Source organism: Populus trichocarpa, chromosome 19, assembly GCF_000002775.5.
Source record: "Populus trichocarpa isolate Nisqually-1 chromosome 19, P.trichocarpa_v4.1, whole genome shotgun sequence".
Lineage (NCBI taxonomy): Eukaryota > Viridiplantae > Streptophyta > Magnoliopsida > Malpighiales > Salicaceae > Populus > Populus trichocarpa.
Window position 1 is genome coordinate 12,061,574 of NC_037303.2, and position 22,817 is coordinate 12,084,390.

Here is a 22,817-nt window from a genome sequence, read left to right on the forward strand (position 1 = left end):
TTTTTTTTTCTTTCTCGTGAAAAGGTAAAAAGTCCTGATTCGAATCTAAATGTGTGTTTAAAATTTTAATGAAATGGGGTATTTTAATGTATCTAAAAATACATTAAAATATTTTTTTAAGTTTAAAAAAATATTAAAAAATCATCACTTTAGTACTTATTTAAAATTAAAAAAATATCAATTTAATTCTTATAAAATAAACAGAAGCCATCAAACTTCAACGCTCCATATTGTCTAAATTGACTATGATTGATATACAACTTTCTACGTTGTGTTTTTTTATTAGTATTTTATGATAAAAAAAAAATATAATAACAATTTTAAAATAAATTTTCATTCCTTGTCAACCTAGCTATCCTATCAGCAGCACAACAAAGACTTAATTGAATCATAAATGTCAAAGCACGGAGAACAAGCTCGCATGATGAATTCACGAGCCTCGGCCTGGGAAGTATGAATTACTGAACAAAATGACTGTTCTTACTTCAAAGGCAAAAAATTAAGATTCTAAGCATTATTACTTTCACAAATTATCATATACAAAATAAAATTTGAAAACAACCCAGAAAAAAAAATTGAAATTAGATTAAGAAATCCTAAAATCAACAAAACCCCTCGAACTTAATTAACAAGGTTAAGCCCAAAATTTAATTTATATCAAACCCCCAAAAACAATCTAAAGAAAATTAACCCAGAAGAGGAGTATTAAGATTATGATCATGATCAGCTTGATCATCGCCATCATTGTGATGATCAAACTCATCACCACACTCATAAACGGATCCAACAAGCCGTAACTGATCTTCTAAATACCTTTGCAATAACCCAACTTCTTCCTCCTCTTCCTCTTCACATTCGCAGTCACAAAACCCCTCTTCACACCGCCGCAACCGATCGCCTCCGTCTTCATCTTTCTTCCTCCGGCCACGGTGGCAGAGGCTGACGCATAGCTCAGCGGCCCAGAGGATAGGCAAGGTGGCGCAAAGAAAGGGAAGGAGGATCGGTGAGAAGAGGAGGAGCAAGACACGGCGGCTCCTTCGGGTTCGGAGCCAGGTGCTGGTGGCTAACATGAGCCGGTAAGGTGGGGAAAACATGGTGGGGTTTTGATTGTCGTGGTAGTGGTGATGGCGGCGGCGGAAATCATGGAGGTGAATTGGTGGTGGTGGTGGTGGTGGTGGTGGTGGAATCTTGGGTTTTGGAAGAGGGGGAGGGTTGTCACGTGAGTGGGGATCTTTATACATGAAGGGCATCTGATCGTCGACAGTGATGGTTTGATTTTTTTTTGTGGTTAAAAACTCTTTGAAACTGTTTATTTATTATTAAGGAAGTTGTAAGGGAAAGGGAGTACTTTAATTAACTTCAATTTAATATTGATTTCAGATTTATTATTTTCTTAAGAAAATTTATAATGATAATTTGGCATAAAGACAGTTTGGTTTCTTGAAGTTTTTTTCAATGTCAACTGCGTCCTCATAATTTTAATTAGGTCCTCATAATTTTAATTAGGTCCTTAGATTACCTATGATACTCTACGGTAGATTGTTTGTAGAGTTTAATCTCAATCCTCTACGTTAGTGGTAATCAAAGTCATACTTATTAAACTTCATCCAATAATCAATACAAGGTTTGAGTTACAGGTTGAATGAATTATCACGAGTTAATAATTTTTTTAAAACAAAATTAAAATGGCTTTATGAAAAAAAATTAAACTCAAGCAGAATCTTTATTAAGTTGTGAGCTAACTCGTTAAGTCGATCAAATTAATTTTATATTGATTTTTTTTATACTCAACTAGGGTTAGAGTCGGATAGCCTTATTTTGTTTTTTTTTACATTTTAAAAACGTTTTCGAAAAAAATTGAAATATTTTAATTTTTTATTTGCTTCAAATTAATATTTTTTATGTTTTTAGATCATTTTAATGTGTTAATATCAAAAATGATTTTAAAAAAATAAAAAATACATTATTTTAATACATTTCTGAGTGAAAATAGACTTTAAAAAGCAACCACAACCACAATCTCAAGCACGCTCAATCTTGGAGTATAGAGGTAATTTTTACTATTATATTATAAACAAAAATACTAAAATTATTAGCACTAAAACTTGTTTAATTGAAATAAGTTATTGCATACATATCAATTAAACCATGCATATATGTATAGAATTAATGTTTGAATATTAAAAGATTTCTAATCTATTTCTCTTATTTGTTTTCTCCCTCTACTATCTTACCAATTTGATTCAATAAAATTGCATTCTTTTTCTTTCTCAAGACCCTCCATGTCAATTCTTTCTAGAAAAAAAAAATAATAATACAAGGAGACGGTCATAAAATCTGATTTAGGTGTGGTCATGTTCAACAAAGATACCTTCTCTCTCCAGAACATTAATGTTTTCATACGCCCGTGACCTTTCAAATGGGTGTCGCGAATTTTAGTTGGCAGCTAACTTGGGGAGTTTAGGTCAAGCTTGGATTAGCTTTTTGTCTGGTATTTATGTTTGATTGTGTGGTAGGGGTTATTTTTTAATGTATTTTTTATTTAAAAATAATATTTTTGATATCGGTATATCAAAACGATCTGAAAATACTAAAAAAATTAATTTGAAGTAAATAAAAAATAAAAAAATTATAATTTTTTAAAAAATACTTTTAAAATACAAAATAAACATGTATTAAAATCTTTATACTCGATAAAAGAAAATGAGCAATTTCTAATTTATTTTTTTATTAACGTGGATGTCCGGGTCAGCTTGCGCACACCTCGACTAATCGCACGGGTCTTAAAATTAACGACCATATAAACCTCCAATGACCATTATATCTGCAACCACAAGGTTTGAATCTGAGACCACAAGAAGAGCAAATCTCTTGATCTCAAGCTCTAGAACTCTAATGAATTCAATTTCTAAATTTTAATATGCTCAAAGAGGAAACAGTGATGTTGTTCTAGGATGTGAAAGACCTTTTTCACTGTATGAGATGTAAAACTTACATTATTAGGTGCTTATATTAATGAACAAGCCCTTTAATTTATTCTCATAAAAATCTTGTTCTTATGAAAATAAAAAAAAAATTAATGTGATAGAGATACTAAAACAATTATATAATTAATGTAAAATGCTTATGTAGTAATATTGAAAGCCTGACTTGGCTACAAGTTCAGTTAATTGTCGATTGAGTGATTTATTAATTGGAACAGTTATTATGCACTTAATTATAACATAATTTTAACATGTCGCACGTTGTGTCCGTAATTACTTTATTAAAAAAAAAAACACAAAAGAAAATTGGACACTAGTCTATAACATTAGAGACCATATGCTTCTAGAAAACATAAAAAGAAAAAAGAAAAATAGATTCTTCGTACTATTGTTGAAATTTAAGAGAGAGCATTGGAAAAAATTGTTACCATAAATATATTCTAATAGTCTATACTTAGATTTGTGGGCACAATTTTTTATTGATTAAAAAAAAGATGTTTAGGTGACTGGGCGTGTTTTTTTAATTTAAAAAATGACTTGAAGCATAGACTAGATTATAAAAAAACTGATATAATTTAATCAAATAATAAAAGAATTGATAACAACACCAAATAGACCAATTTAAACCAAAAGGAGTCATGGGAATATGAAAAAACAAATAGTTATCAAAACAAAAAAGAGATGCATTTGAGAAAATAAAAAAAAAATATGAATCTTAAACTCGAGCTCAATAAACAAATAGTCTAACTTTAAAATCTGGGTTAAAGTCTAAAACCTGCGACTTGTAAAATCTTAGACTCGGGTTCAATAAAAAAGCTCAATTTCTAATCAATTTAATGTCGAAGGATGAGATTGAAAAAAAAATATCGATTTAAAGATTTTTTCAAAGTAAAAATAATAGCAATCCAAAAAATGAAAATCAAATTTGATAAAAAAAACTTAAAAATGATGAAATTGTAAACAAAAATCAATTCAAAATATTATCTAAAATAAAATAAAAAACAATAAAAAAATAAAGATCAAATTTGAAAGATAAAAAAATTAAAGGATATAAAATTAAAAAGAAATTTCAATTTTATAAATTATTGTAGGATAAGTTATGATTATAATATTACAATGAATAATGTTTTGTGTTTACGTGAAGAGTAACTTATTAAGCAATTGTAGTTTTTTTTTTTATATATATATATAATTGTAATTTATTTAAAATCTCACATTATAAAAGATTTAGTATTGATATATAAAAATTGATCCAAGGATATATTGATCTTTAAAGAAAAAGGGAAAAAAATACTAAAATTGATTATTCACGAGAGAGAGAGAGAGAGAGAGAGAGACCATTATCACGTATACATAAAGAAGTGAATTATCCAAATAATGCCACCTGTTATTTTTTCAAGAAATAACAATAATAAATAGATTATTATTATTTTGGTGACATCAGACAGATAGACATAAACATTATTAAACTGGTATATTTTAACTACATATACGAGACAGGTTCTCGTTTGACTTTTGTTTAGAAATTCTTTAAATAATATGTTTCCGGAATATATTTTTAAGCGATTTAAATAGGAATTAAGATTTAAAAATAGAAAAAAGTTAGCAAGTAATTTCAATACTGTTATTCTTTGTTACATATTTATGATGAAGAAAATATTGATATTAGGATCGCAATTCGCGAATTGCCTTGTTTTGTTCAAAGTATAAAAAGTTGTGGTTGCCTTTCTAAAAATAAGTTCAAGTGATAAAAAATAAAGTTTAGTTTTGTGACTGAATTAGGGGTGAACAAAAAAACCGATAAACTGATTAAACCGAGAAAACTGGAAAAAAAAATTAAAAGAACTGAACTGAAAAAAAAATTGAATTAACCGATTAAAAAATCACAAAACAATTCTGATTCGGTTCGGTTTGTAAAGTCTGAAACCGATTGAACCGAACCGAACCGGTTCAACCAACCAGTACTTGAAAAAAAACCAACTATAAATACAATGTTTTCTAACCCTAAAATCACATTCAGCCATCAGCCGCCGCCCCCTTCTCTGCAGATCTCTCCCTCTCTTTACTCTCACTTTACTCCCTTCTTTGCATATCTCTCCCTTTACTCTCACTTTAGTCTCTAAGTAAGGAAGCCCCTTTGAAAGCATTATTCATTATCTGAGTGAATCTCATCCTGTGACAAGTTTAAAAGAAGGACTATTGAAAGCGGGGATAACGAAATATCTTCTCGGGAAAGCTAGCAAGCCATCTACTTTCTTTCCTTCACCCCTCAAGTAGTAAGGCTTTCCACCCGCCGGTCCTAATCAAATAAAAGATCTTATCCGGCTAGCCATTGGTCGCTTTATCAAATCTTGTTTTGATTTTTCTCCCTTTACTTTCTAGTCTTTGCTTTGATTCCCTTTACTCTTCTTTGCTTTGATTTTTCTCCCCTCCCTTTACTCTCTGTAAACCTAAAGTTATATGTGATAAAACAGATGATATCATTGAGATACCAAGATGAAACATCACTTTAACAAGTTTCAAGGAATTACTAATGAGTTGCCTGCAATGGGTATTAACTTTGATGATGAGATACATGGATTATGGCTTCTTGAAAGTTTACCAAACTATTTAGAATGTCATTGTCTAACTCAGATGGGTTTGTCTTTCCAATCACTAATTATCAGTTTAAACTGGTCTAGAAGAGAAAAAAACCGAATCGAATCGAAATTAATCGGTTTGAACCGGTTTTCGGTTCGGTTCGGTTCAAAAAATTAAAAAAAAAATCGGTTTAGTTGTTTATTTTGGTTCAAAACCAGAACGAACCGGAAATGCTCAGCCCTAGACTGAATGCATGAATCTATTAAAAAACAAAAACCCATATGTAAATAATTGTGTCTCTAGATTCATTTTATTATGAATTTAAATAATGTAATAATAATTTTTTCATTTTCAAATAAAATTATTTATAAATTAGCTATTAGGGACACTTTTGTTTTTTTCATAGAGTTCATTTGTCATTATTATATTGATCATTGATAGATCAATTTTTTAACATTTTAGATACATGATAAAATAATTTAAATAGTATTGAAAATAAATTTTTTAAAATTAGGATCTAGAAGGTTTTCAGTCATTTTACATCTTGATAGTATAGTGAAATGATTACATTTTACTTAAAAGCAAAATATTTAAAAATGATGTTCCAAGTTTTTTTTTATCCTTTCATAATGGTTTTTAAATTATCACTAATGTGAATGTTGGATAATTTAGTTTTTTTAAAAATATAAATATATTTAAAAAGCAAAAAAAAAAATTTATTTTGTTTTGTTTTATACTAGATTTGATCTTCAATCTCTTGATTGCTATTTATTTTGTTTTTTAATTTTAAATGATTAAAAATTTTGTTTCATGCCTTTTATGATAACATTAACAATTATTCAATATTAAAAATTCTTGTTAATATTGAATGAGATCTGTATATGATTTTGTCAGATTTATTATTATTATAATTTTTTTTCTTCATAAAAGTGCATAAAAATGATTGATTTATGATTTTTTTTTTATTGTTATTGCTTTCACAATCTTAATAAGTTTTTATTTAAGAAAAATAATTCTTATAAAAAATATATTTTCATAAAAAAAAGAAATACATGAATATGAAAATGAATTTTTATACCCACCTCAAGTTGAGCACAAGCACCTTCCAATTCTCCATTGACAATGATGAAGACCTTGAATTAAAAGCTTGAAATTATCAAACTTAACCCTAAATTATGAGGAAGAAAAGGACCCGACATTGATAAGAAAGGGAAAAAGGGCCACATCCTTCTTTGTGACATATGAGTTGATGGGCGGTCACAAATTTGCCAGAAAAAGCATACACATTTTCGTACCCTACCGAATAAGTAAAAAAAAACAAACCATCATTCCACTCTCTAAACCCACGCACCCCAATCTCCTCCCTTGCTTTCCCACCTAGATTCTTCTCCATTGGACCGTGTACATCACGGGATACCCTTGCATCTGGGATTTAGTTCTTGACCGTCAAGAAGCACGGACAGTGATCAAATCTGGAAAACGATGGCGTTGCAGCTCTTTAAGCTTTCTGATACCTACAATTCACGTGTAACTCCTCCCTACTTAACCACCCTTCATCTGATCTTGAGGAGATAGTATTCTCATCAAGGGTTACAAGAGTAAGACACGCATGGATACACCTACACTTGCGGTGTATAGAGTCAATACGTAAAATAAAAAAACAGACCAGAACTATAAATCTAGTTCCATGCTCTCTTTATTACCGCAAAAGTGAAGTCCTAAAAAGAGGAAATATTGCTCTTCTTTTCTTTTTCTTTCACTTTCTATATCGAAACCCAACAAAAGAGGAAAAAAATATTAAAGCCTCTAATACCCGAGTGAAGAAGCAGATGCAACCAACACCTGCCGGAAGCAGCAACACTAGTGCTGGTGGCGGTAGCGCTGGTGGCGGTGGAGGTGGAGGGATTGCTAGGTTTCGTTCAGCACCAGCCACATGGATAGAAGCACTTCTTGGAGAAGAAGAAGAGGACCCATTAAAGCAAAGTCAGAACTTGACTGAGTTACTTACTTCAAACACACCTTCAAGTAGAGATTCAGTGCCTTTTAATGCTTCTAGTGCTGCTGTTGAACCGGGTTTGTTTGAACCGGTTGGTGGTTTTCAAAGGCAAAATAGCTCTCCAACTGATTTTCTTCGGAGTTCTGGGATCGGAAGTGATCAAGGGTATTTTTCTAGTTACGGAAATGCTTCAAATTATGAGTATATGACGCCAAATATGGATGTTTCGCCTTCTGATAAAAGAGCTAGAGAGGTTGAGTTGCAAAACCCTTCTGCGAGATATCCACCTCCTCCGTCGGTATGTTCACTCCAATTTGTAACTGATGTTGGTTATTAATTGACTGTTTCTTGGTAGTAAATTTATTCTATCTTCTGTGGCAGTATGTGGGTTCTTTTTTGTTTGTGGCGTGGCTCTTTGATTGATTACTTGTTTATTTAAAGTAGAGCAAAAGAATTTTACTTTTGATGTTATGTGAAATTCAAGCTAATTTTGTTATATATGTTAGGATCTTTTTGTGTACAATTTTATAGTCTTCTCAGTATTTGGTTTGGTAGAAAGGAGAGCAAACTGGGCCTTTAAGGGCATCTAGTTTGATAGAAATGGAGATGGATAAGCTTTTGGAGGATTCAGTGCCTTGCAGGGTTCGTGCGAAGCGTGGCTGTGCTACGCATCCTCGGAGTATTGCAGAGAGGGTAAGATGAATCAATTACTAGCAATCTGGTGCATTCTAGAGATAGGCGGCGGATGTGTTTGTTGTTATTGCTAAATGAACTTCATTTTTTCTGAATTAGGTTCGGAGAACTCGAATCAGTGACCGCATAAGGAAACTTCAGGAACTTGTTCCAAATATGGATAAGGTACCTTCTTTGGGAACTCTTATTGAAAATGAAATTTTGTTGGGATAGGAATTTCTTTGTAATCACAGATTTCACTATGGAAAAATTTGCATTACAATTTTATTGTCATAATGCTTTGCCTCAATAGAGAATCTTAACAACCTTTTTGAATAACTGGTAGAGATTTTGAAGTCTATCTAGTGCTGCAAAACTTCAGGAGCACTGTATATATTTCAGCCTCCTTTAAATCCGTTGATTTGCTAGATGTATCATTTCATGTGAGAGTTCAAAATTGAAGTCCGTTCTTGGAGAGTTTGCCTCTTGTATAATATGGATATAATGAAAAGGAGGGAAGAAAAGTCACAGGGTGCTCCCCCACCCCCCTGTAAGGAGTAATAACAAATGAGGAATGTTAATTACTAATGTCATCGTGTTACATGTTTGAGACAAAAAATAGTCATGTTTTGTTTCTGTTTTTATTATCCTATTACATAAAATGGGACTATGCCAAATTTATATAAATGAATTTGTAACTCTTTAAGGACAAATTATAAATCTAGAAACTATCATATAGGTTTCGTCTCCAAAAGAATTACTGAAATAGTTTATAGTCAGTGCCATGACAATAAACTGATATAGTTGTGATGTGAATCAAGCCCCTCGCAAGACAATGAAGTGAGTTCAGTACGTATAAGGTGTGGGGTTATTGATGACATTAATGTTGCAATTGATTCTAGAATGAATGCAAAAGCATATTGTCTGCAAGAGTGATTTTGATGGAATGGTCCTAGCAATGAGGTTTCTTGGTACATGATGGCTGTCTGTGTTTGGGGGTTCAAATGGTGCGTAGATTATGTTTGATCAAATTCTATGGAGAAATTTGGTTTTGAGGTACTAAATGATTATTGGGTTGGTGAAAGCAAGGGATTTGAACTATTCTTGCAAGGTGTTCACTACCAGATTTGGTTGAAGGCTGATAGATGTGCAAAGGCTTGAAAAATGGCATCTACAAGCTCTTTGCTCGATGAAGCCTTAGAGAGCTAATGTTATCATTGTCTTGATATGAATTATGCTTGATTCTCAAAATGGATAGCCAAAAGCAGCTGTGAAGATACTTCTAAATAAATGGACGGATGGATGTTAACCCATGAAGTTGGTTCCATGGTGAAGGGGTGAGCTAAAGTTGTGTGGCAGGCACATACTCGAGATTTGAATCATAGCATTTTTTTAGAGCAAATGACTTTTTGTTTTGGCTGCCTATCCAGGCTTTAACCCATGATTCATGTTACTAATTCAAAATAATCCAGCTAGTTAGCTTAAAACGTGTACTTGATTGTTTCCTTATTTTGCTCATGTTTGTTTCCATATTATACTCTTGACATTTCAATTGTACAACTATAAATATAATGAAAAACTACATGGCTTAAGCATGTTAGCCAAGCCAAAAGATATCTCGTGTATCGGTGTTTTTATCTTTTTTTTGTTTTATTAAGTTTTAACACATCCATCAAGAGTTGGCAATGTTTTGTGGATCTGTTCTTGCCATTGGTGGAAAGAAAAATGAGTGTATAAATGTTAAGTTAGATGACTCAAGAATCCAAATTTGGCTCCCTAGCTAGCTAGCAAAGCATGAATGCTTACCTCGGCTTAAAAGTTAAACTATTGATCATAGTCAATCCCAATGCCAAATAAGCCCCTTTTAATGGTGAGCTTGATGCCTGCTTAATCTCAAGTTGATGGTTTGGATGTGGGCTCATTTTTTCTCTTTTGTTGCCATTAATATTGGTCAAGCTTATCTCCTTTTCATTATCGACATAAATGCAAACGGTGTTATCATTCATTATATAAAACAGTTGCTTGAGAGCCTAGTCTTACATAATTTCATTTTTTGTTCCTTTGTTAATTCTTGGTGAAGTGGCATTTTGTTATGTTCATGACACGTGATTGGGTGTTTATATTTTTTCAAAATCCTGAAATGAAGCACTCTTAGATGATCCTCTGAAAGACCACTCATGAAAGTAATATAATGTATGACCATGAGCTGACCTAATTGCTAGTTTGAGTTATTAGTATTTTGAAACCCTAACAACAAGCTTGCTTAGTTGCTCCTGCAAAGGCCTGTATGAATGCACTATAGTGTAACACAATGCTCATCACTCGACATTGTAATTGGAGTTATTTATTGGGCTTGGTTTGTTGAGTTTTAAAACAAGACAAATCAAATTGCAAACTATCCCGACACTCAAGGATTTTTTTTTTTTGTCTTTCTGTTATCTTCCTTTTCATGTATGCTACAATAAGACATTAATAACAAAAAATACCTCTAAGACTCATAGGGTTTCTGAACAAGAGGCAAAAGCCTTGGTGCGTGGAGGAAGTGCCACCTTGGTTAATGGAGCTTGTAAGGGAAGAGAGATACATATATAGAGTATTTGATGGAGCAGAGGTTTGATTTATTGGAACTTTGTCCAAAATCTTAGTGGTCTTCTCTGTTGATTTTCTAATCCCCTCACTTATGTGTGGATTTTATCAATGATCTTGGTATCATGCACTTGTTTGTTACTCACTTCAGGTTCTCTCTCGTATTTAGTTTCCTCTCAGCTTCTTAAACTTAATATTTGTAAAACAGGAATGAAATTTCATGCCTTTGATAAAACCCCCCATTTGCACAAGTTCTGCCATCAGGCGAGAATTATGGATCTTGATGCATAAAATGTTGAAAACAAAATCAACATTCGAGTCAAGCTTTTTCACTACAATACCATCAGTTTGCTGTAACAAATCCCGCTTCTTGGCTTAAATAACCCGATTTCATTATGTCATGCATGACTGACATATTGGATCAGTGGGTCTTTGATGTAAAATCCCTCATTGAAATTCTATTTTTCATTTCAACATGAATTAGATTGAGTGAATATTGCTACTCTTTTGGTTACCATTAGTTTCCATTTATTTGATTTGGTGTTTTCATGGTTGATTGTTGCAGCAAACAAACACTGCTGATATGTTAGACGAGGCTTTAGCGTATGTTAAGTTTCTTCAAAGGCAGATTCAGGTACTCTCTACACAGGTCTTATTTTGAGTTCATTTGGTTTTAAAGCCATTGGTAAAGAAACAAGATTTTGCAGTCTTTACCTTTGTGAGCACCTAGTAACCAACAGATTCCAAATTGTTCCCTCTCACTTATATGTATAGATAGTGATACAAATTGAAATGCAAAAGCAGGGAAATATTAGTATTTGACTGACTGAAACATGGCAGGAACTCACGGAACAGCAAAGAAAATGCAAATGCATAGCTAAAGAATAACAGAGGTAATATGCCTGCCCACTGTTTTGTGTAATTATCAGATTAATGAGATTTCATTTAAGGTCCATCATAGTATTTCTGATGATCTTCTCTGGAAGCTCCATCATGTAATTAAAAGATTACCATCTTTTATGTCACTCTTATTCTATATATAGATGAAAGCCTGCCATGTGGGTAGCAAATATATTAGAGTTCATGTCAAGGTTTAGCCACTTCATCTTGGAAAGTTCTAGTCTCTTTAAGGTCGTGGTTGGTATGTTAATAGTTGTAGAATCCTGTACACAATAATATACTTTCCAGGGTGCTGCTGAACGGGCTTTAGATATTCTTGATATTTACAGCTATGTATTCCATTAAACTCTCCTGAAGAAGCTGTTGTATCCACGAAAATCTTTGGTCAAATATGTGTCTAATATTATACATAGTATCTTAGAAATTGCTTTGCATGAGATTCACTGTTAATAGTAGCAGCATCTGTTTCGTTTTCTAATGGAAACAGACAAGATTTCAGGTGAAAAGAAAATCTTATGATGGCCTACTGCCTGGTGAAGTTCTTAATATTTTGGAACTGAGAAGTCCTTTGTTTAAACAAGAAAGAGGCTTAGATCTGGGTTATTAACCCCCCCTTTCTTTCTCCTATAATTCCAGTGAGAGGATGTGGTATTAATTGCTTTGTGTGCACACTGCACAGGCACTTGTGCCCACGTCATTGATGGATGACCTTTATCCTTTGGTTGCATTGAAAATCTTACATGTGAAGTTATATTGTGGTTGTCGCAATCTGGATGATGGTGGTATTGTCTATCATATGTCCATCCGGTTGAAATCTTAACCTAAAAATTTCTGCCTGGTGTTTTATGGATTTTCCCCCCCTATAATTTGGATGATGAAAAGTGGAGAGAGAGGAAATTGATGGGTTGCTATGTTGCAGGTTAATATTATTTTTTAATAAAATATTTAGGCTTTACAGGTGTGCCTTCTATTATTTTTAAAAGAGATAAAAAAAATTTCAATAACTCGAGTTACCATCTTGACTAACTAAATAAGCTGATTTTATTTAAATTACATAAAAAAAACAATGATAACAAAAAGCAATTAGAGCAAAAAAATAATGTTGTTTAATTATTAGCTAATTAAACATGCAAGGACAAAATAGAATAAAAAAACTGGTGTAAGCTAATCTGAGACAAAATAGAATAAAAAAACTGGTGTAAGCTAATCTGAGGTATCATAATAGACATGTAATTTGAACATTAAGGGGTGAGATAGTTCGGATTAACTTGATAAATTCGCATCTTAAATCATGAGATTAAGATAATTTGACAAAAATTTTTTGAAGAAAACTTCAATTTTTTTTAAATACAATGCAGAAAATCAGGTAAAAAAGATGATAACTCCTGTTAACTTTCAAACTTGTAACGCAGCTCATCATATCTAATTTCAAAGCACTACACATGAAAAAAACCATGAAGAAATTGAAAAAAAAATACATAAAAAATCCAAAATAAAAATAGCAATTAAAAGAATGAGGGTTAAAATTAAAATAAAAATAAATTAAAGGGCGACAAAATTTTTTCAATTTGAGAGTTAAATTAAAAAGAATAAAAACATTAACAAAAGGAAAAAAAAATCAAAAGAATAAGGATGAAAATAATAAAAATAATACACCATCAACTTGGATTGGAAGCTGAAATTAAAAACAACAAAACTTTTATAAAATGGTTAAGAAAAATTAGCATAGGAATAAGGATAAAATTGAAAATACCAATACATGATAAAAAAAAATTAAACATGTAGAATTCTTTGACGTGTTTTTTTACATAAAAATATTTATAAATATAAATTGAAAACTTATACACGCATCTAATTAAATAAATTACGAACCATTGTGTAAATAAATAATAAATAAATAAATAAAAGAGTTATTAATGATAAATAAAAATATATTTGGAAAAATTGAGAGACAAATATATATCAATATATTTGATATCGCAACACGGATCATTGAACTTGTTGTATTTAATGAATTTATTTATTAAAATTAATTTATAATAGAAATCGACACACACATAAAATTTATTTAATAAAATAAAAGAAAAAATATAATTCAAGACTATACATATTAAAAACATTATAAAAAATAAATATTTTTTATTTTTAAAATAAATTTAATTTATATAAAAAAATAAATTAAAGATAAATCATACTTTCATTTTAAAAACCGTTTAAAAACTGTTAAAAACAATGTTCATGTGATGTTCGTTTACAGCATTTGATGAAGGAATATATAACTTATTACTATCACTGAACTATCATATACATTACGAGGATCTGAATTGCATTCATAGGAAGGAAGCCAAAGATTCTAAAGCTCCCATTCGCAATTGAGTAAAGCTCAGTGTTTCCTTCTATAGAACGTGAATATCTCTTATAAACTTTCAAGACCCTCAAATCATTCTTATAATCAATTGGGATTCTGGCTCCTCCAAGGTTGCAAAAATGGGTGTCCTTGCTTCAGATCAGTGGAGGACCAGCCTCTTTTTTTCCCCAGCGTACTCCTGTCATCTATTTCACCTTTTCTTCCAGGGAATGAATTGACAGGGACACTGCCAGAAGCTTTCGCGCAGCTACTGGATCTTACTATACTGTAAGTTAACATACTCTGGTGTTTACCATAAGTTCTTACAAAGATTACCATGGTTAATGGTGACATTATTTTTTCTATTTGCAGATATTTGAGCGGGAACAAACTCACAGGTGCAGTTCCCCATAATCTCAAGGAAAAGTCTAACTTTGGATGTTTGCAGCTAAGGTTTGTTTATCATTTTCAACGATTACAACTTATCTGCATGTTAATCAAACAATCATTCTATTCCTTTGGTTCTTCTCCAACTTCTTTTCTTACATATGAAGTGAACACTGTTTTTTTCATTGATCGAAACTAAACGTTAAGGAACAAAGAGGGGTCACAAAATAGATTATACAAATCCATTTTCTCTGAATGTGAGTACGAGTTTAAGGAATTAAGTAACTGATACAATTCTTCGGTATATTTCACGGTGATCTTGCTAACTTTCAAAAGCTAAGCATGATCACTCTGATTGAGTTATTTGTTACTGGTATATAACCATTAATTCTCTGTTACATCTGACAATATTTTATATAATGCCAGTTTGGATCGAAATCTGTATTTATGCAAGATGGATGCATGTGAAAAGAAGCAGCAAAGTCTTCTTGTTCCAGTTATTGCATCTGTCATATCAGTTTCGATGCTCCTCCTTCTGAGTGTTATAGCTATATATCTTCTAAAGGTTGAAAAGACATGAATTCTTTCTCAATATGAGATATCAGATGATTCTATTAGTATACGTATATCTTATATGTAAGCTCTTCAGTTTCTTCATTCCTTTTCAGTACGAGATTAATTCTAATTTGGATACCACCCTCAATACCTCATTTCCTTCCTGCAACTTAGCAGATGAGAATACCATTCAGCATGTGATCAGTAAGCAATAACTTGGCAGATGACATATATAGCTCCATACTTTAGTATCTTTGTCAAAATACTGGAATATTTATGGCTTTATACAAAAAAAAAAAATAAAAAAAAAAAATGAAATTTTCCTTTATGGAGAGATTAAATGAGTCATTATCTTCCTCGGTGCTACTGGCGGATGCTAAACATAATAATTAAACAAAGAACACATAGTGTTTTAAATGGGTGAAAGAAGCGCTGGGGGCAAGCCTCGAATTCACAAGTTTAATTATTTTCTAAAAAAAAAAAAGTAATGATAATAAAATTTGCCTCTGAACAGGTCAAAAATACTACCCTAAACCCTAAAAAACAAAAACAAAAATCCAAAATTAAAAAAAAAAAACATAAAATTTAAAATAAACAAGAAATCCAAAAAGAAAAAGAAAAAACACAAAAACCATCAAAATCAAGGGACCATAGAGAGATTTTTGATATCTAAAGATCTGACGATCCACGTAATGATAAAATGACTACTATAGAAAAAACAATCTCTGAAAAATCTTGTAAAAATCTGAACATCATTCAATAATCAGATTAAAAGTTATGGCTCTTTTAAAATATTATTCTGGTTTGATACGACCAGATTTTTATTGAATCTTAACATGTCTCACTTATCTATAAATATATCTTTTAAATCATCCATATAATTTATTGAAACAAGTAATCATCTAATTATAACATTCTCACATCTCAAACAACAGAATCACTTGTTAACATATATACCCACTGCAGCAGTATCTATCTCTATCAGTTTCTTTGGATTGATTAATTTTCGAACAATTAAGTTTTGAGACAGAGTTGGTTGGGCATTCTAGAAAGGTACGGATCAGAGTATCTTTTTGGGTTTTTTTGGTGGGAAATTCGAGGATTAGCCCATGTGACGGTTGACTTGCTGTTGAATGTGATACCGCATGACCACGTGGTCAACGACGTGTCTCCTTCTCACAGTTTTGTGTTTCTTGAAACTTGAATGCCTCACAGTTCTTAATAGCACTAGCAGCGCATCAGTCTCCTTTATTTTTTTTCACTGTTAGATTACCTGCACACAGGTGAACTCACTTGAAAAAAAATTTAATTTTTTTTACTTTTAATTTTTTTTTATATTTTCTCATAATTTCTAATTTATTGATATTAAAAATAAAATTTAAAATATAATAATAAAAATATTATTTTAATATATTTCAAAGTAAAAAACACTTTAAAAATCAATTTACATCACAATTTCAATAAAAAACTAAGTTGATTTTGTTTAGAATTTTTTTTTAATAAAAACATCAACATATTTGATTATTTATCACTGAAGACTGCATCCAAATTCCAAAGCAGATCGTGGTGAATATCAGTATTGACAAGTCTTGCTTGTTATTGATGATTTTTTGGGTTTCGTTTGATATATTAGGTGAAAAATCTTAAATTTCATGACGAATTCCATCAACTTTATATATATATATATATATATATATATATATTCATTGAACCTAATCAATTAGCGTATCCCATGTTTGAAAGATGGAAATACAACTTCCTATACCGTATAATTTCTTGATTGTAATATTTCTCCAGCAATGCAGCATGGAGTTCCAAAATGAATTCAAGAACAAGACGGGGCATCTTGGCAAAACAAATTAATTATAAATAATGCCCAAGTTAAATAGATCCATTGTCACCCCCACGTATCAGAAGAGTAACCAGGGGATCTTTCAAATCTCAGAATCACTAGAGACTTACATGGTCGTTAACTTTAAAGCCTGTAAAATTAGTCGAGGTGTGCGCAAGCTGACCCGGACATCAGAAGAGTAACCAGGGAATCTTACAAATCTCAGGATCACTAGAGACTTACATGGTCGTTAACTTTAGGGCCTATAAAATTAATCGAGGTGGGCGCAAGCTGACCCGGACACCCACGTTAATAAAAAAAAGAAAAAGGGTTAGTAAGGGTAAGTAAAGGTACATTAATGATCTGTCTTAATAAACAAGAAAGTTTAAGGTACGTTAAGGATATGTCTTAATAAACAAGAGTAAGGATGGAGAAAACTAGAAATTCTAAAAATTAATACTAGTTCCAGAGATTCAGATAAGATGTTAGTTATGTTTAAGGGAATAACAATGTCATTCTTACAATATCTTTTTTACGAATGTTTATCTTTACTATGTGTTTTCTTCTAAATTTATCATTTTCTTATTGGCGATAATTATCCTAGCTTTTTATTTTTATTTATTTTTAATTTTTGATTGTTTTGTGAAAAGTTTGATGTCGTTTTTTAAACAAGTAAGATAATAACATTAGTTCATAATTTTTTTTTGTCGAAATTACTAAAAATAAACATAACTCGTATTTGATTTTAAGATCTAAAAATTGATTCCTTTAAAAAGAGACGTGTAAAAATGATTTTTATAGCTAAATTAAGTTTTTTCATATTTATTGTTTATCAAGACAATTTGAATTATCTTTTATTGTAAGCGATATTTAAGCTGTCTTGAGATACATTTAAAAAATATTAAGAAATTAATTTATTTACGTAATATGTTGAAAAAGTTATCATATTCAAGCTATAACTATTAAATACTTAAAAGGTAAGAAAGACACACAGTAGAAAAGAAAAATCATATTTGGTCCCCCCAAAAAAAGGGATAAGAATCCTCTTTTTTATTTGTCTTTCTTATACCGTAAGTACAACATTATCATCATGGAATTTTCTTTTCTTTTTAGTTTAATGTGGGTGTCCGGACCAGCTTGCGCGCACCTCGACTAATTCCACGGGTCCTGAAGTTAACGATCATGTAAGCCTCCAGTGGCCATCATATGAGCAACCACATGGCTCGAACCTGAGACCACAGAAAAAACAAATCTCTTGGTCCCAAGTTTTTACCAGTAGGTCATCGTCTAGATGGTTACCTGAAATTTTCTTAAGGCAATTGTTGGTGGTAGGAGGGTTATAATTGGCATCATAAGTTTGTCGTATAGTTCCTGATCGTTGCCACCCAGCAAGATGTAGACCGTATGATGAATTGACTTTTGTAGTTAGAAATGAAGGAGGATGAATGATCAATGGCCGTAGTCATCTGGTATTTGTGCTAGAAAACAGAAACTATCGTAAACTTTGTGAAAAGGTTTGGGGACCCTTCGGACACACCTTCTAAAGATGCCTTCAAAATAATGCAGATCAAAAAGAAACAATGGAGCAAAAGTGAAAATAATGTGGGTGTGGGGAGGGAGATGGAGAGGTTTCCCCTCTGTTAGGGTCCAGGAATCTAGAGCAAGAAAAGCAAATAAGATAATGTGGGCGCCGGGAGGGAGATGGAGAAGTGGGCTTGCACCTTCTTGAGAAAGAATTCAGGTAGATTAAACCTACAGAAGAACCCTCATGACTAAAACTCAGCAATATTTAAAGAAGAAATATAAGATACTGTGTGGATTTAGTATTATGCAAAAAGCAGGCTCACTGATGCGTAAAGGGAGAATCAATCTGCTTTACCTGGGAAAAGCAGAATTTATCAAATTGCTTGCCTTTTAGGCTGAAAGACCAGATAGACTAGACAATCTCCATAGTTGTAATGGACCTGCCTGATACCTTGAAAAAGGAGAGATCCTATTGGAAGGAAGGAAGGAAGGAAGGATTGCCTCTAGAAAAACCTTCAATGAGTTTCAAGAATGAAGTGATCACACAGAAATCAGAATTCATTAGCCCTTCTTCCCCTCGTCTAAGCTTTTATCTTTATCAACCCTACACTATAATTGCCAAAGAAAACCAACACCCAGGAATTCATCCCCCATCGAAGAGAATCATCACAACCACACACATAAACTTACAAATGTTCAACGTGCCCACCAGAATCTGCCTCTATCAAAGATACATGTACGTATATGACATAGGGGGGCCACCTCATTACCACCAAAACAACATTTAGCTCTCTTTCCTACATATGTTTCTGTCTTCATACTCCAAAATGAGCACCGCATCTCCACCCACCTCCCCACCCTTCTCTCCACCTATCTTCCATTCCCTCTCCTACCATTCATTTCTTTCTTCTCCTTTAATCCAGCTCTTTCACCACCCACCACCTCTATTCCTTTCATTTTAGCTATCAAATAATTGTCCAAGTAGATTTCACAAACCCCTTCAACCCTCCACCTCAAACTACCATCACACCATGGCCAAACTAGTAGTAGAAGTTCATGATGCATGTGACCTTATGCCCAAAGATGGCCACGGTTCAGCTAGTCCTTTTGTGGAAGTACACTTTGATGAACAAAGACAAAGGACTCAAACCAAGCCTAGAGAACTTAACCCTATTTGGAATGAGAAGTTTTCTTTCAATGTAAACAATCCTAGAGATCTTCCCAGCAAGACCATTGAAGTTGTTGTGTACAATGATCGAAAAGGCGGTCACCACAAGAACTTTCTTGGCCATGTTAGAATCTCTGGAAATTCTGTGCCTTTATTATCCGACTCCGAGGCCATTGATCTTCAGAGATACCCTCTTGAGAAACGTGGCCTTTTCTCGCATATCAAAGGTGATATAGCACTCAAGATTTATGCAGTCCATGATGGTAACCACTATCCTCCTCCCCCAACAAATGCTGGCAATTTTGAAACTGAAGCAACTCCAGCATTCCAAGAAATCAACACCAACAAGCTTCAAGCAGAAGATGCCATTGGTGATCATGAGAAGAAGAATAAGAAGAAAAGGAAGGATAAAGAAGTTAGGACTTTTCATTCTATAGGGACTGCAACTGGAGGTCCTGCCGCTGCCGCTCCACCTCTTGTATCTTCCGGGTTCGGGTTTGAGACTCATGTTATGAAAGAAAAGGCTCCTACAGTTGAGACAAGAACTGATTTTGCTCGAGCTGGGCCACCTACTGCAATGCATATGCATATGCCAAAGCAGAATCCGGAATTCTTGTTGGTAGAGACCAGTCCACCGGTTGCTGCCCGTATGCGATACAGAGGAGGGGACAAGATGGCATGTGCTTATGATTTGGTGGAGCAGATGCGTTACTTGTATGTGAGTGTGGTTAAGGCCAAAGATCTTCCTGCTATGGATGTTTCTGGGAGTCTTGATCCATATGTTGAAGTCAAGCTTGGGAACTATAAAGGCAAGACTAAATACTTGGAGAAGAACCAAAGCCCGGTTTGGAAGCAAAATTTTGCATTCTCAAAGGATAGATTGCAGTCCAATTTACTTGAAGTTACGGTGAAGGATAAGGATTTTGTCACCAAGGATGATTTTGTGGGCAGAGTGTTTTTTGATTTATCTGAAGTCCCTCTTCGCGTGCCCCCAGATAGTCCATTGGCTCCTCAGTGGTACAGATTGGAGGACAAGAGGCGGATAAAGACAAGAGGAGAGATTATGCTTGCAGTTTGGATGGGAACACAGGCTGATGAGTCATTTCCTGAAGCATGGCATAGTGATGCTCATGACATTAGTCATACAAACCTTGCCAACACACGATCGAAGGTATACTTTTCGCCGAAGCTGTATTACCTTAGAGTTCAAATCATCGAAGCTCAAGATCTTATCCCCTCCGATAAGGGTCGCATGCTGGAAGTGTCCGTAAAAGTTCAACTTGGTAATCAGGGAAGGGTCACTAGGTCTTTGCAGACGCGAACCATCAATCCAATTTGGAATGATGAGCTTATGTTTGTTGCATCTGAGCCTTTTGAGGATTTCATAATTGTGTCTGTTGAGGACAGGATAGGACCAGGCAAGGATGAGATACTTGGAAGGGTGATTTTATCAGTTAGGGATATCCCAGAAAGACTTGAGACTCACAAGTTCCCGGATCCTCGCTGGTTTAATCTCTTCAAGCCTTCATTGGCACAAGAGGAAGGTGAGAAGAAGAAAGAGAAATTCTCAAGCAAGATCCTGCTCCGTCTCTGTCTAGATGCAGGGTATCATGTTCTTGACGAGGCTACACATTTTAGCAGTGATCTACAACCATCATCCAAGCACCTTAGGAAGCCAAGTATTGGTATCCTTGAACTTGGGATTCTCAGTGCACGAAATTTGCTACCAATGAAGGGGAAGGATGGTAGGACCACTGATGCATATTGTGCGGCGAAGTATGGCAACAAATGGGTTCGAACCAGAACAATTCTCAATACTCTGAATCCTCGTTGGAATGAACAGTATACTTGGGAAGTTTATGATCCTTGCACTGTGATCACCCTTGGTGTCTTTGACAATTGCCATATTAATGGAAGCAAAGATGATTCAAGAGATCAGAGAATTGGGAAGGTAAGGATTCGGCTATCAACATTGGAAACCCATCGAATATATACACATTACTACCCGTTGCTAGTTCTTACCCCCTCTGGATTAAGGAAGCATGGGGAACTTCACTTGGCATTGAGGTTTACATGCACAGCTTGGGTTAATATGGTGACTCAATATGGCAAGCCATTGCTTCCCAAAATGCATTATGTCCAACCAATTTCTGTTAAGCACATTGATTGGCTTCGCCACCAGGCAATGCAGATAGTGGCAGCAAGGCTATCAAGAGCTGAGCCACCTCTTAGGCGTGAGGTTGTGGAGTACATGGTGGATGTGGATTACCATATGTGGAGCTTGAGGAGAAGCAAAGCTAATTTTCTTCGCATAATGTCGCTGCTTTCAGGGATCACCGCTGCCTGTAAATGGTACAATGACATTTGCAACTGGAGAAATCCAATAACAACATGTCTCGTGCACGTTCTGTTATTTATTCTGGTTTGTTATCCAGAGTTGATACTGCCCACAATTTTCCTCTATCTGTTTGTGATTGGGTTATGGAATTATCGGTTCAGGCCAAGGCACCCACCACACATGGATACTAGGCTTTCACAGGCAGACAATGCGCATCCAGATGAACTTGATGAGGAATTTGATTCATTCCCAGCATCCCGGCCATCAGATATTGTGAGGATGAGATATGATAGGCTGAGAAGTGTTGCCGGTAGGGTGCAGACAGTGGTTGGAGATTTGGCAAGCCAGGGGGAAAGAGCTCAGGCACTACTCAGTTGGAGGGACCCAAGGGCGACGGCAATCTTTATCCTCTTTTCATTAATCTGGGCTGTGTTTATTTATGTCACTCCATTCCAGGTAGTGGCAGTGCTGGTTGGACTCTACTTGCTTCGACATCCCAGGTTCAGGAGCAAGATGCCCGCTGTGCCTGTCAACTTCTTCAAGAGATTACCGTCCAAAACAGATATATTACTATGATGAATTGGAAGCTATTATAACTTAAAACACCTTATTTGCTTGATTCTGCTCGAGGAAAGATGATCCAGTAAATAATTCCATCAATGTCATGACAGCAGGAAAGCACCTAGGTTCTTTCTCCCCTGACAACCCACTCCGCAAAAGAATCTTACTTTTGCTGAATATGCATATCCCACATTTCTTCAGTCCCATGCACGGAACCCCACTATTATTTTTTTCTCTTTATTCCATATTCTGTACTATTAATAAGCAATCATATTTTGTATTTCATGAATCATATGCAACGCCCCCAAAAAGTTAGCGAAACAAAAAAAAAGATGGCTACACACTGAAGCAGCTTCAAAGATCAAGCATTGGATCTGTATGAACAAGC

At 33.7% G+C, this 22,817-nt stretch overlaps 3 protein-coding genes across 7 annotated transcripts; 2 read left to right on the plus strand and 1 right to left on the minus strand.

The window, feature by feature from the left end:
• Positions 1-490: 490 nt before the first annotated feature.
• On the minus strand, positions 491-1,288 carry LOC7467402 (uncharacterized). The gene has a single exon (XM_002325935.4). The coding sequence runs from the start codon at positions 1,248-1,250 to the stop codon at positions 687-689; it is 564 nt and encodes a 187-aa protein (XP_002325971.1). The 5' UTR covers positions 1,251-1,288; the 3' UTR covers positions 491-686.
• Positions 1,289-7,249: 5,961 nt separating this feature from the next.
• Positions 7,250-15,109, plus strand: LOC7467403 (transcription factor bHLH81). Of its 5 annotated transcripts, XR_002979239.2 has the most exons (8): positions 7,251-7,858; positions 8,116-8,253; positions 8,353-8,418; positions 11,384-11,452; positions 11,659-11,711; positions 14,293-14,353; positions 14,438-14,518; positions 14,879-15,109. XR_002979239.2 is itself a non-coding variant. In XM_002325501.4 (6 exons), exons 1-5 carry the CDS (start codon positions 7,394-7,396, stop codon positions 11,704-11,706), a joined length of 786 nt encoding a protein of 261 aa, XP_002325537.3. In that variant the 5' UTR covers positions 7,251-7,393; the 3' UTR covers positions 11,707-11,711; positions 11,862-12,108. The 5 variants fall into 5 exon arrangements, 3 of the variants coding, with proteins under 3 accessions (XP_052305689.1, XP_002325537.3, XP_052305688.1); XR_002979238.2 differs by having other exon boundaries at positions 14,438-15,109; XM_002325501.4 differs by lacking the exons at positions 14,293-14,353; positions 14,438-14,518; positions 14,879-15,109 and adding an exon at positions 11,862-12,108.
• A 2,765-nt stretch (positions 15,110-17,874) lies between these two features.
• Positions 17,875-22,721, plus strand: LOC7475785 (FT-interacting protein 7). The gene has a single exon (XM_002325502.4). It carries the CDS (start codon positions 19,394-19,396, stop codon positions 22,442-22,444), a length of 3,051 nt encoding a protein of 1,016 aa, XP_002325538.2. The 5' UTR covers positions 17,875-19,393; the 3' UTR covers positions 22,445-22,721.
• Positions 22,722-22,817: the final 96 nt, after the last annotated feature.

Bases quoted from the DNA above. Each gene is read 5' to 3' on its own strand.
- LOC7467402 (XM_002325935.4), bottom strand. From the start codon at position 1,250: ATGCCCTTCATGTATAAAGATCCCCACTCACGTGACAACCCTCCCCCT.
- LOC7467403 (XM_002325501.4), top strand. From the start codon at position 7,394: ATGCAACCAACACCTGCCGGAAGCAGCAACACTAGTGCTGGTGGCGGT. The intron at 8,254-8,352 runs GTAAGATGAATC...TTTCTGAATTAG, and splicing joins CTCGGAGTATTGCAGAGAGG to GTTCGGAGAACTCGAATCAG. The intron at 8,419-11,383 runs GTACCTTCTTTG...TGATTGTTGCAG, and splicing joins TTGTTCCAAATATGGATAAG to CAAACAAACACTGCTGATAT.
- LOC7475785 (XM_002325502.4), top strand. From the start codon at position 19,394: ATGGCCAAACTAGTAGTAGAAGTTCATGATGCATGTGACCTTATGCCC.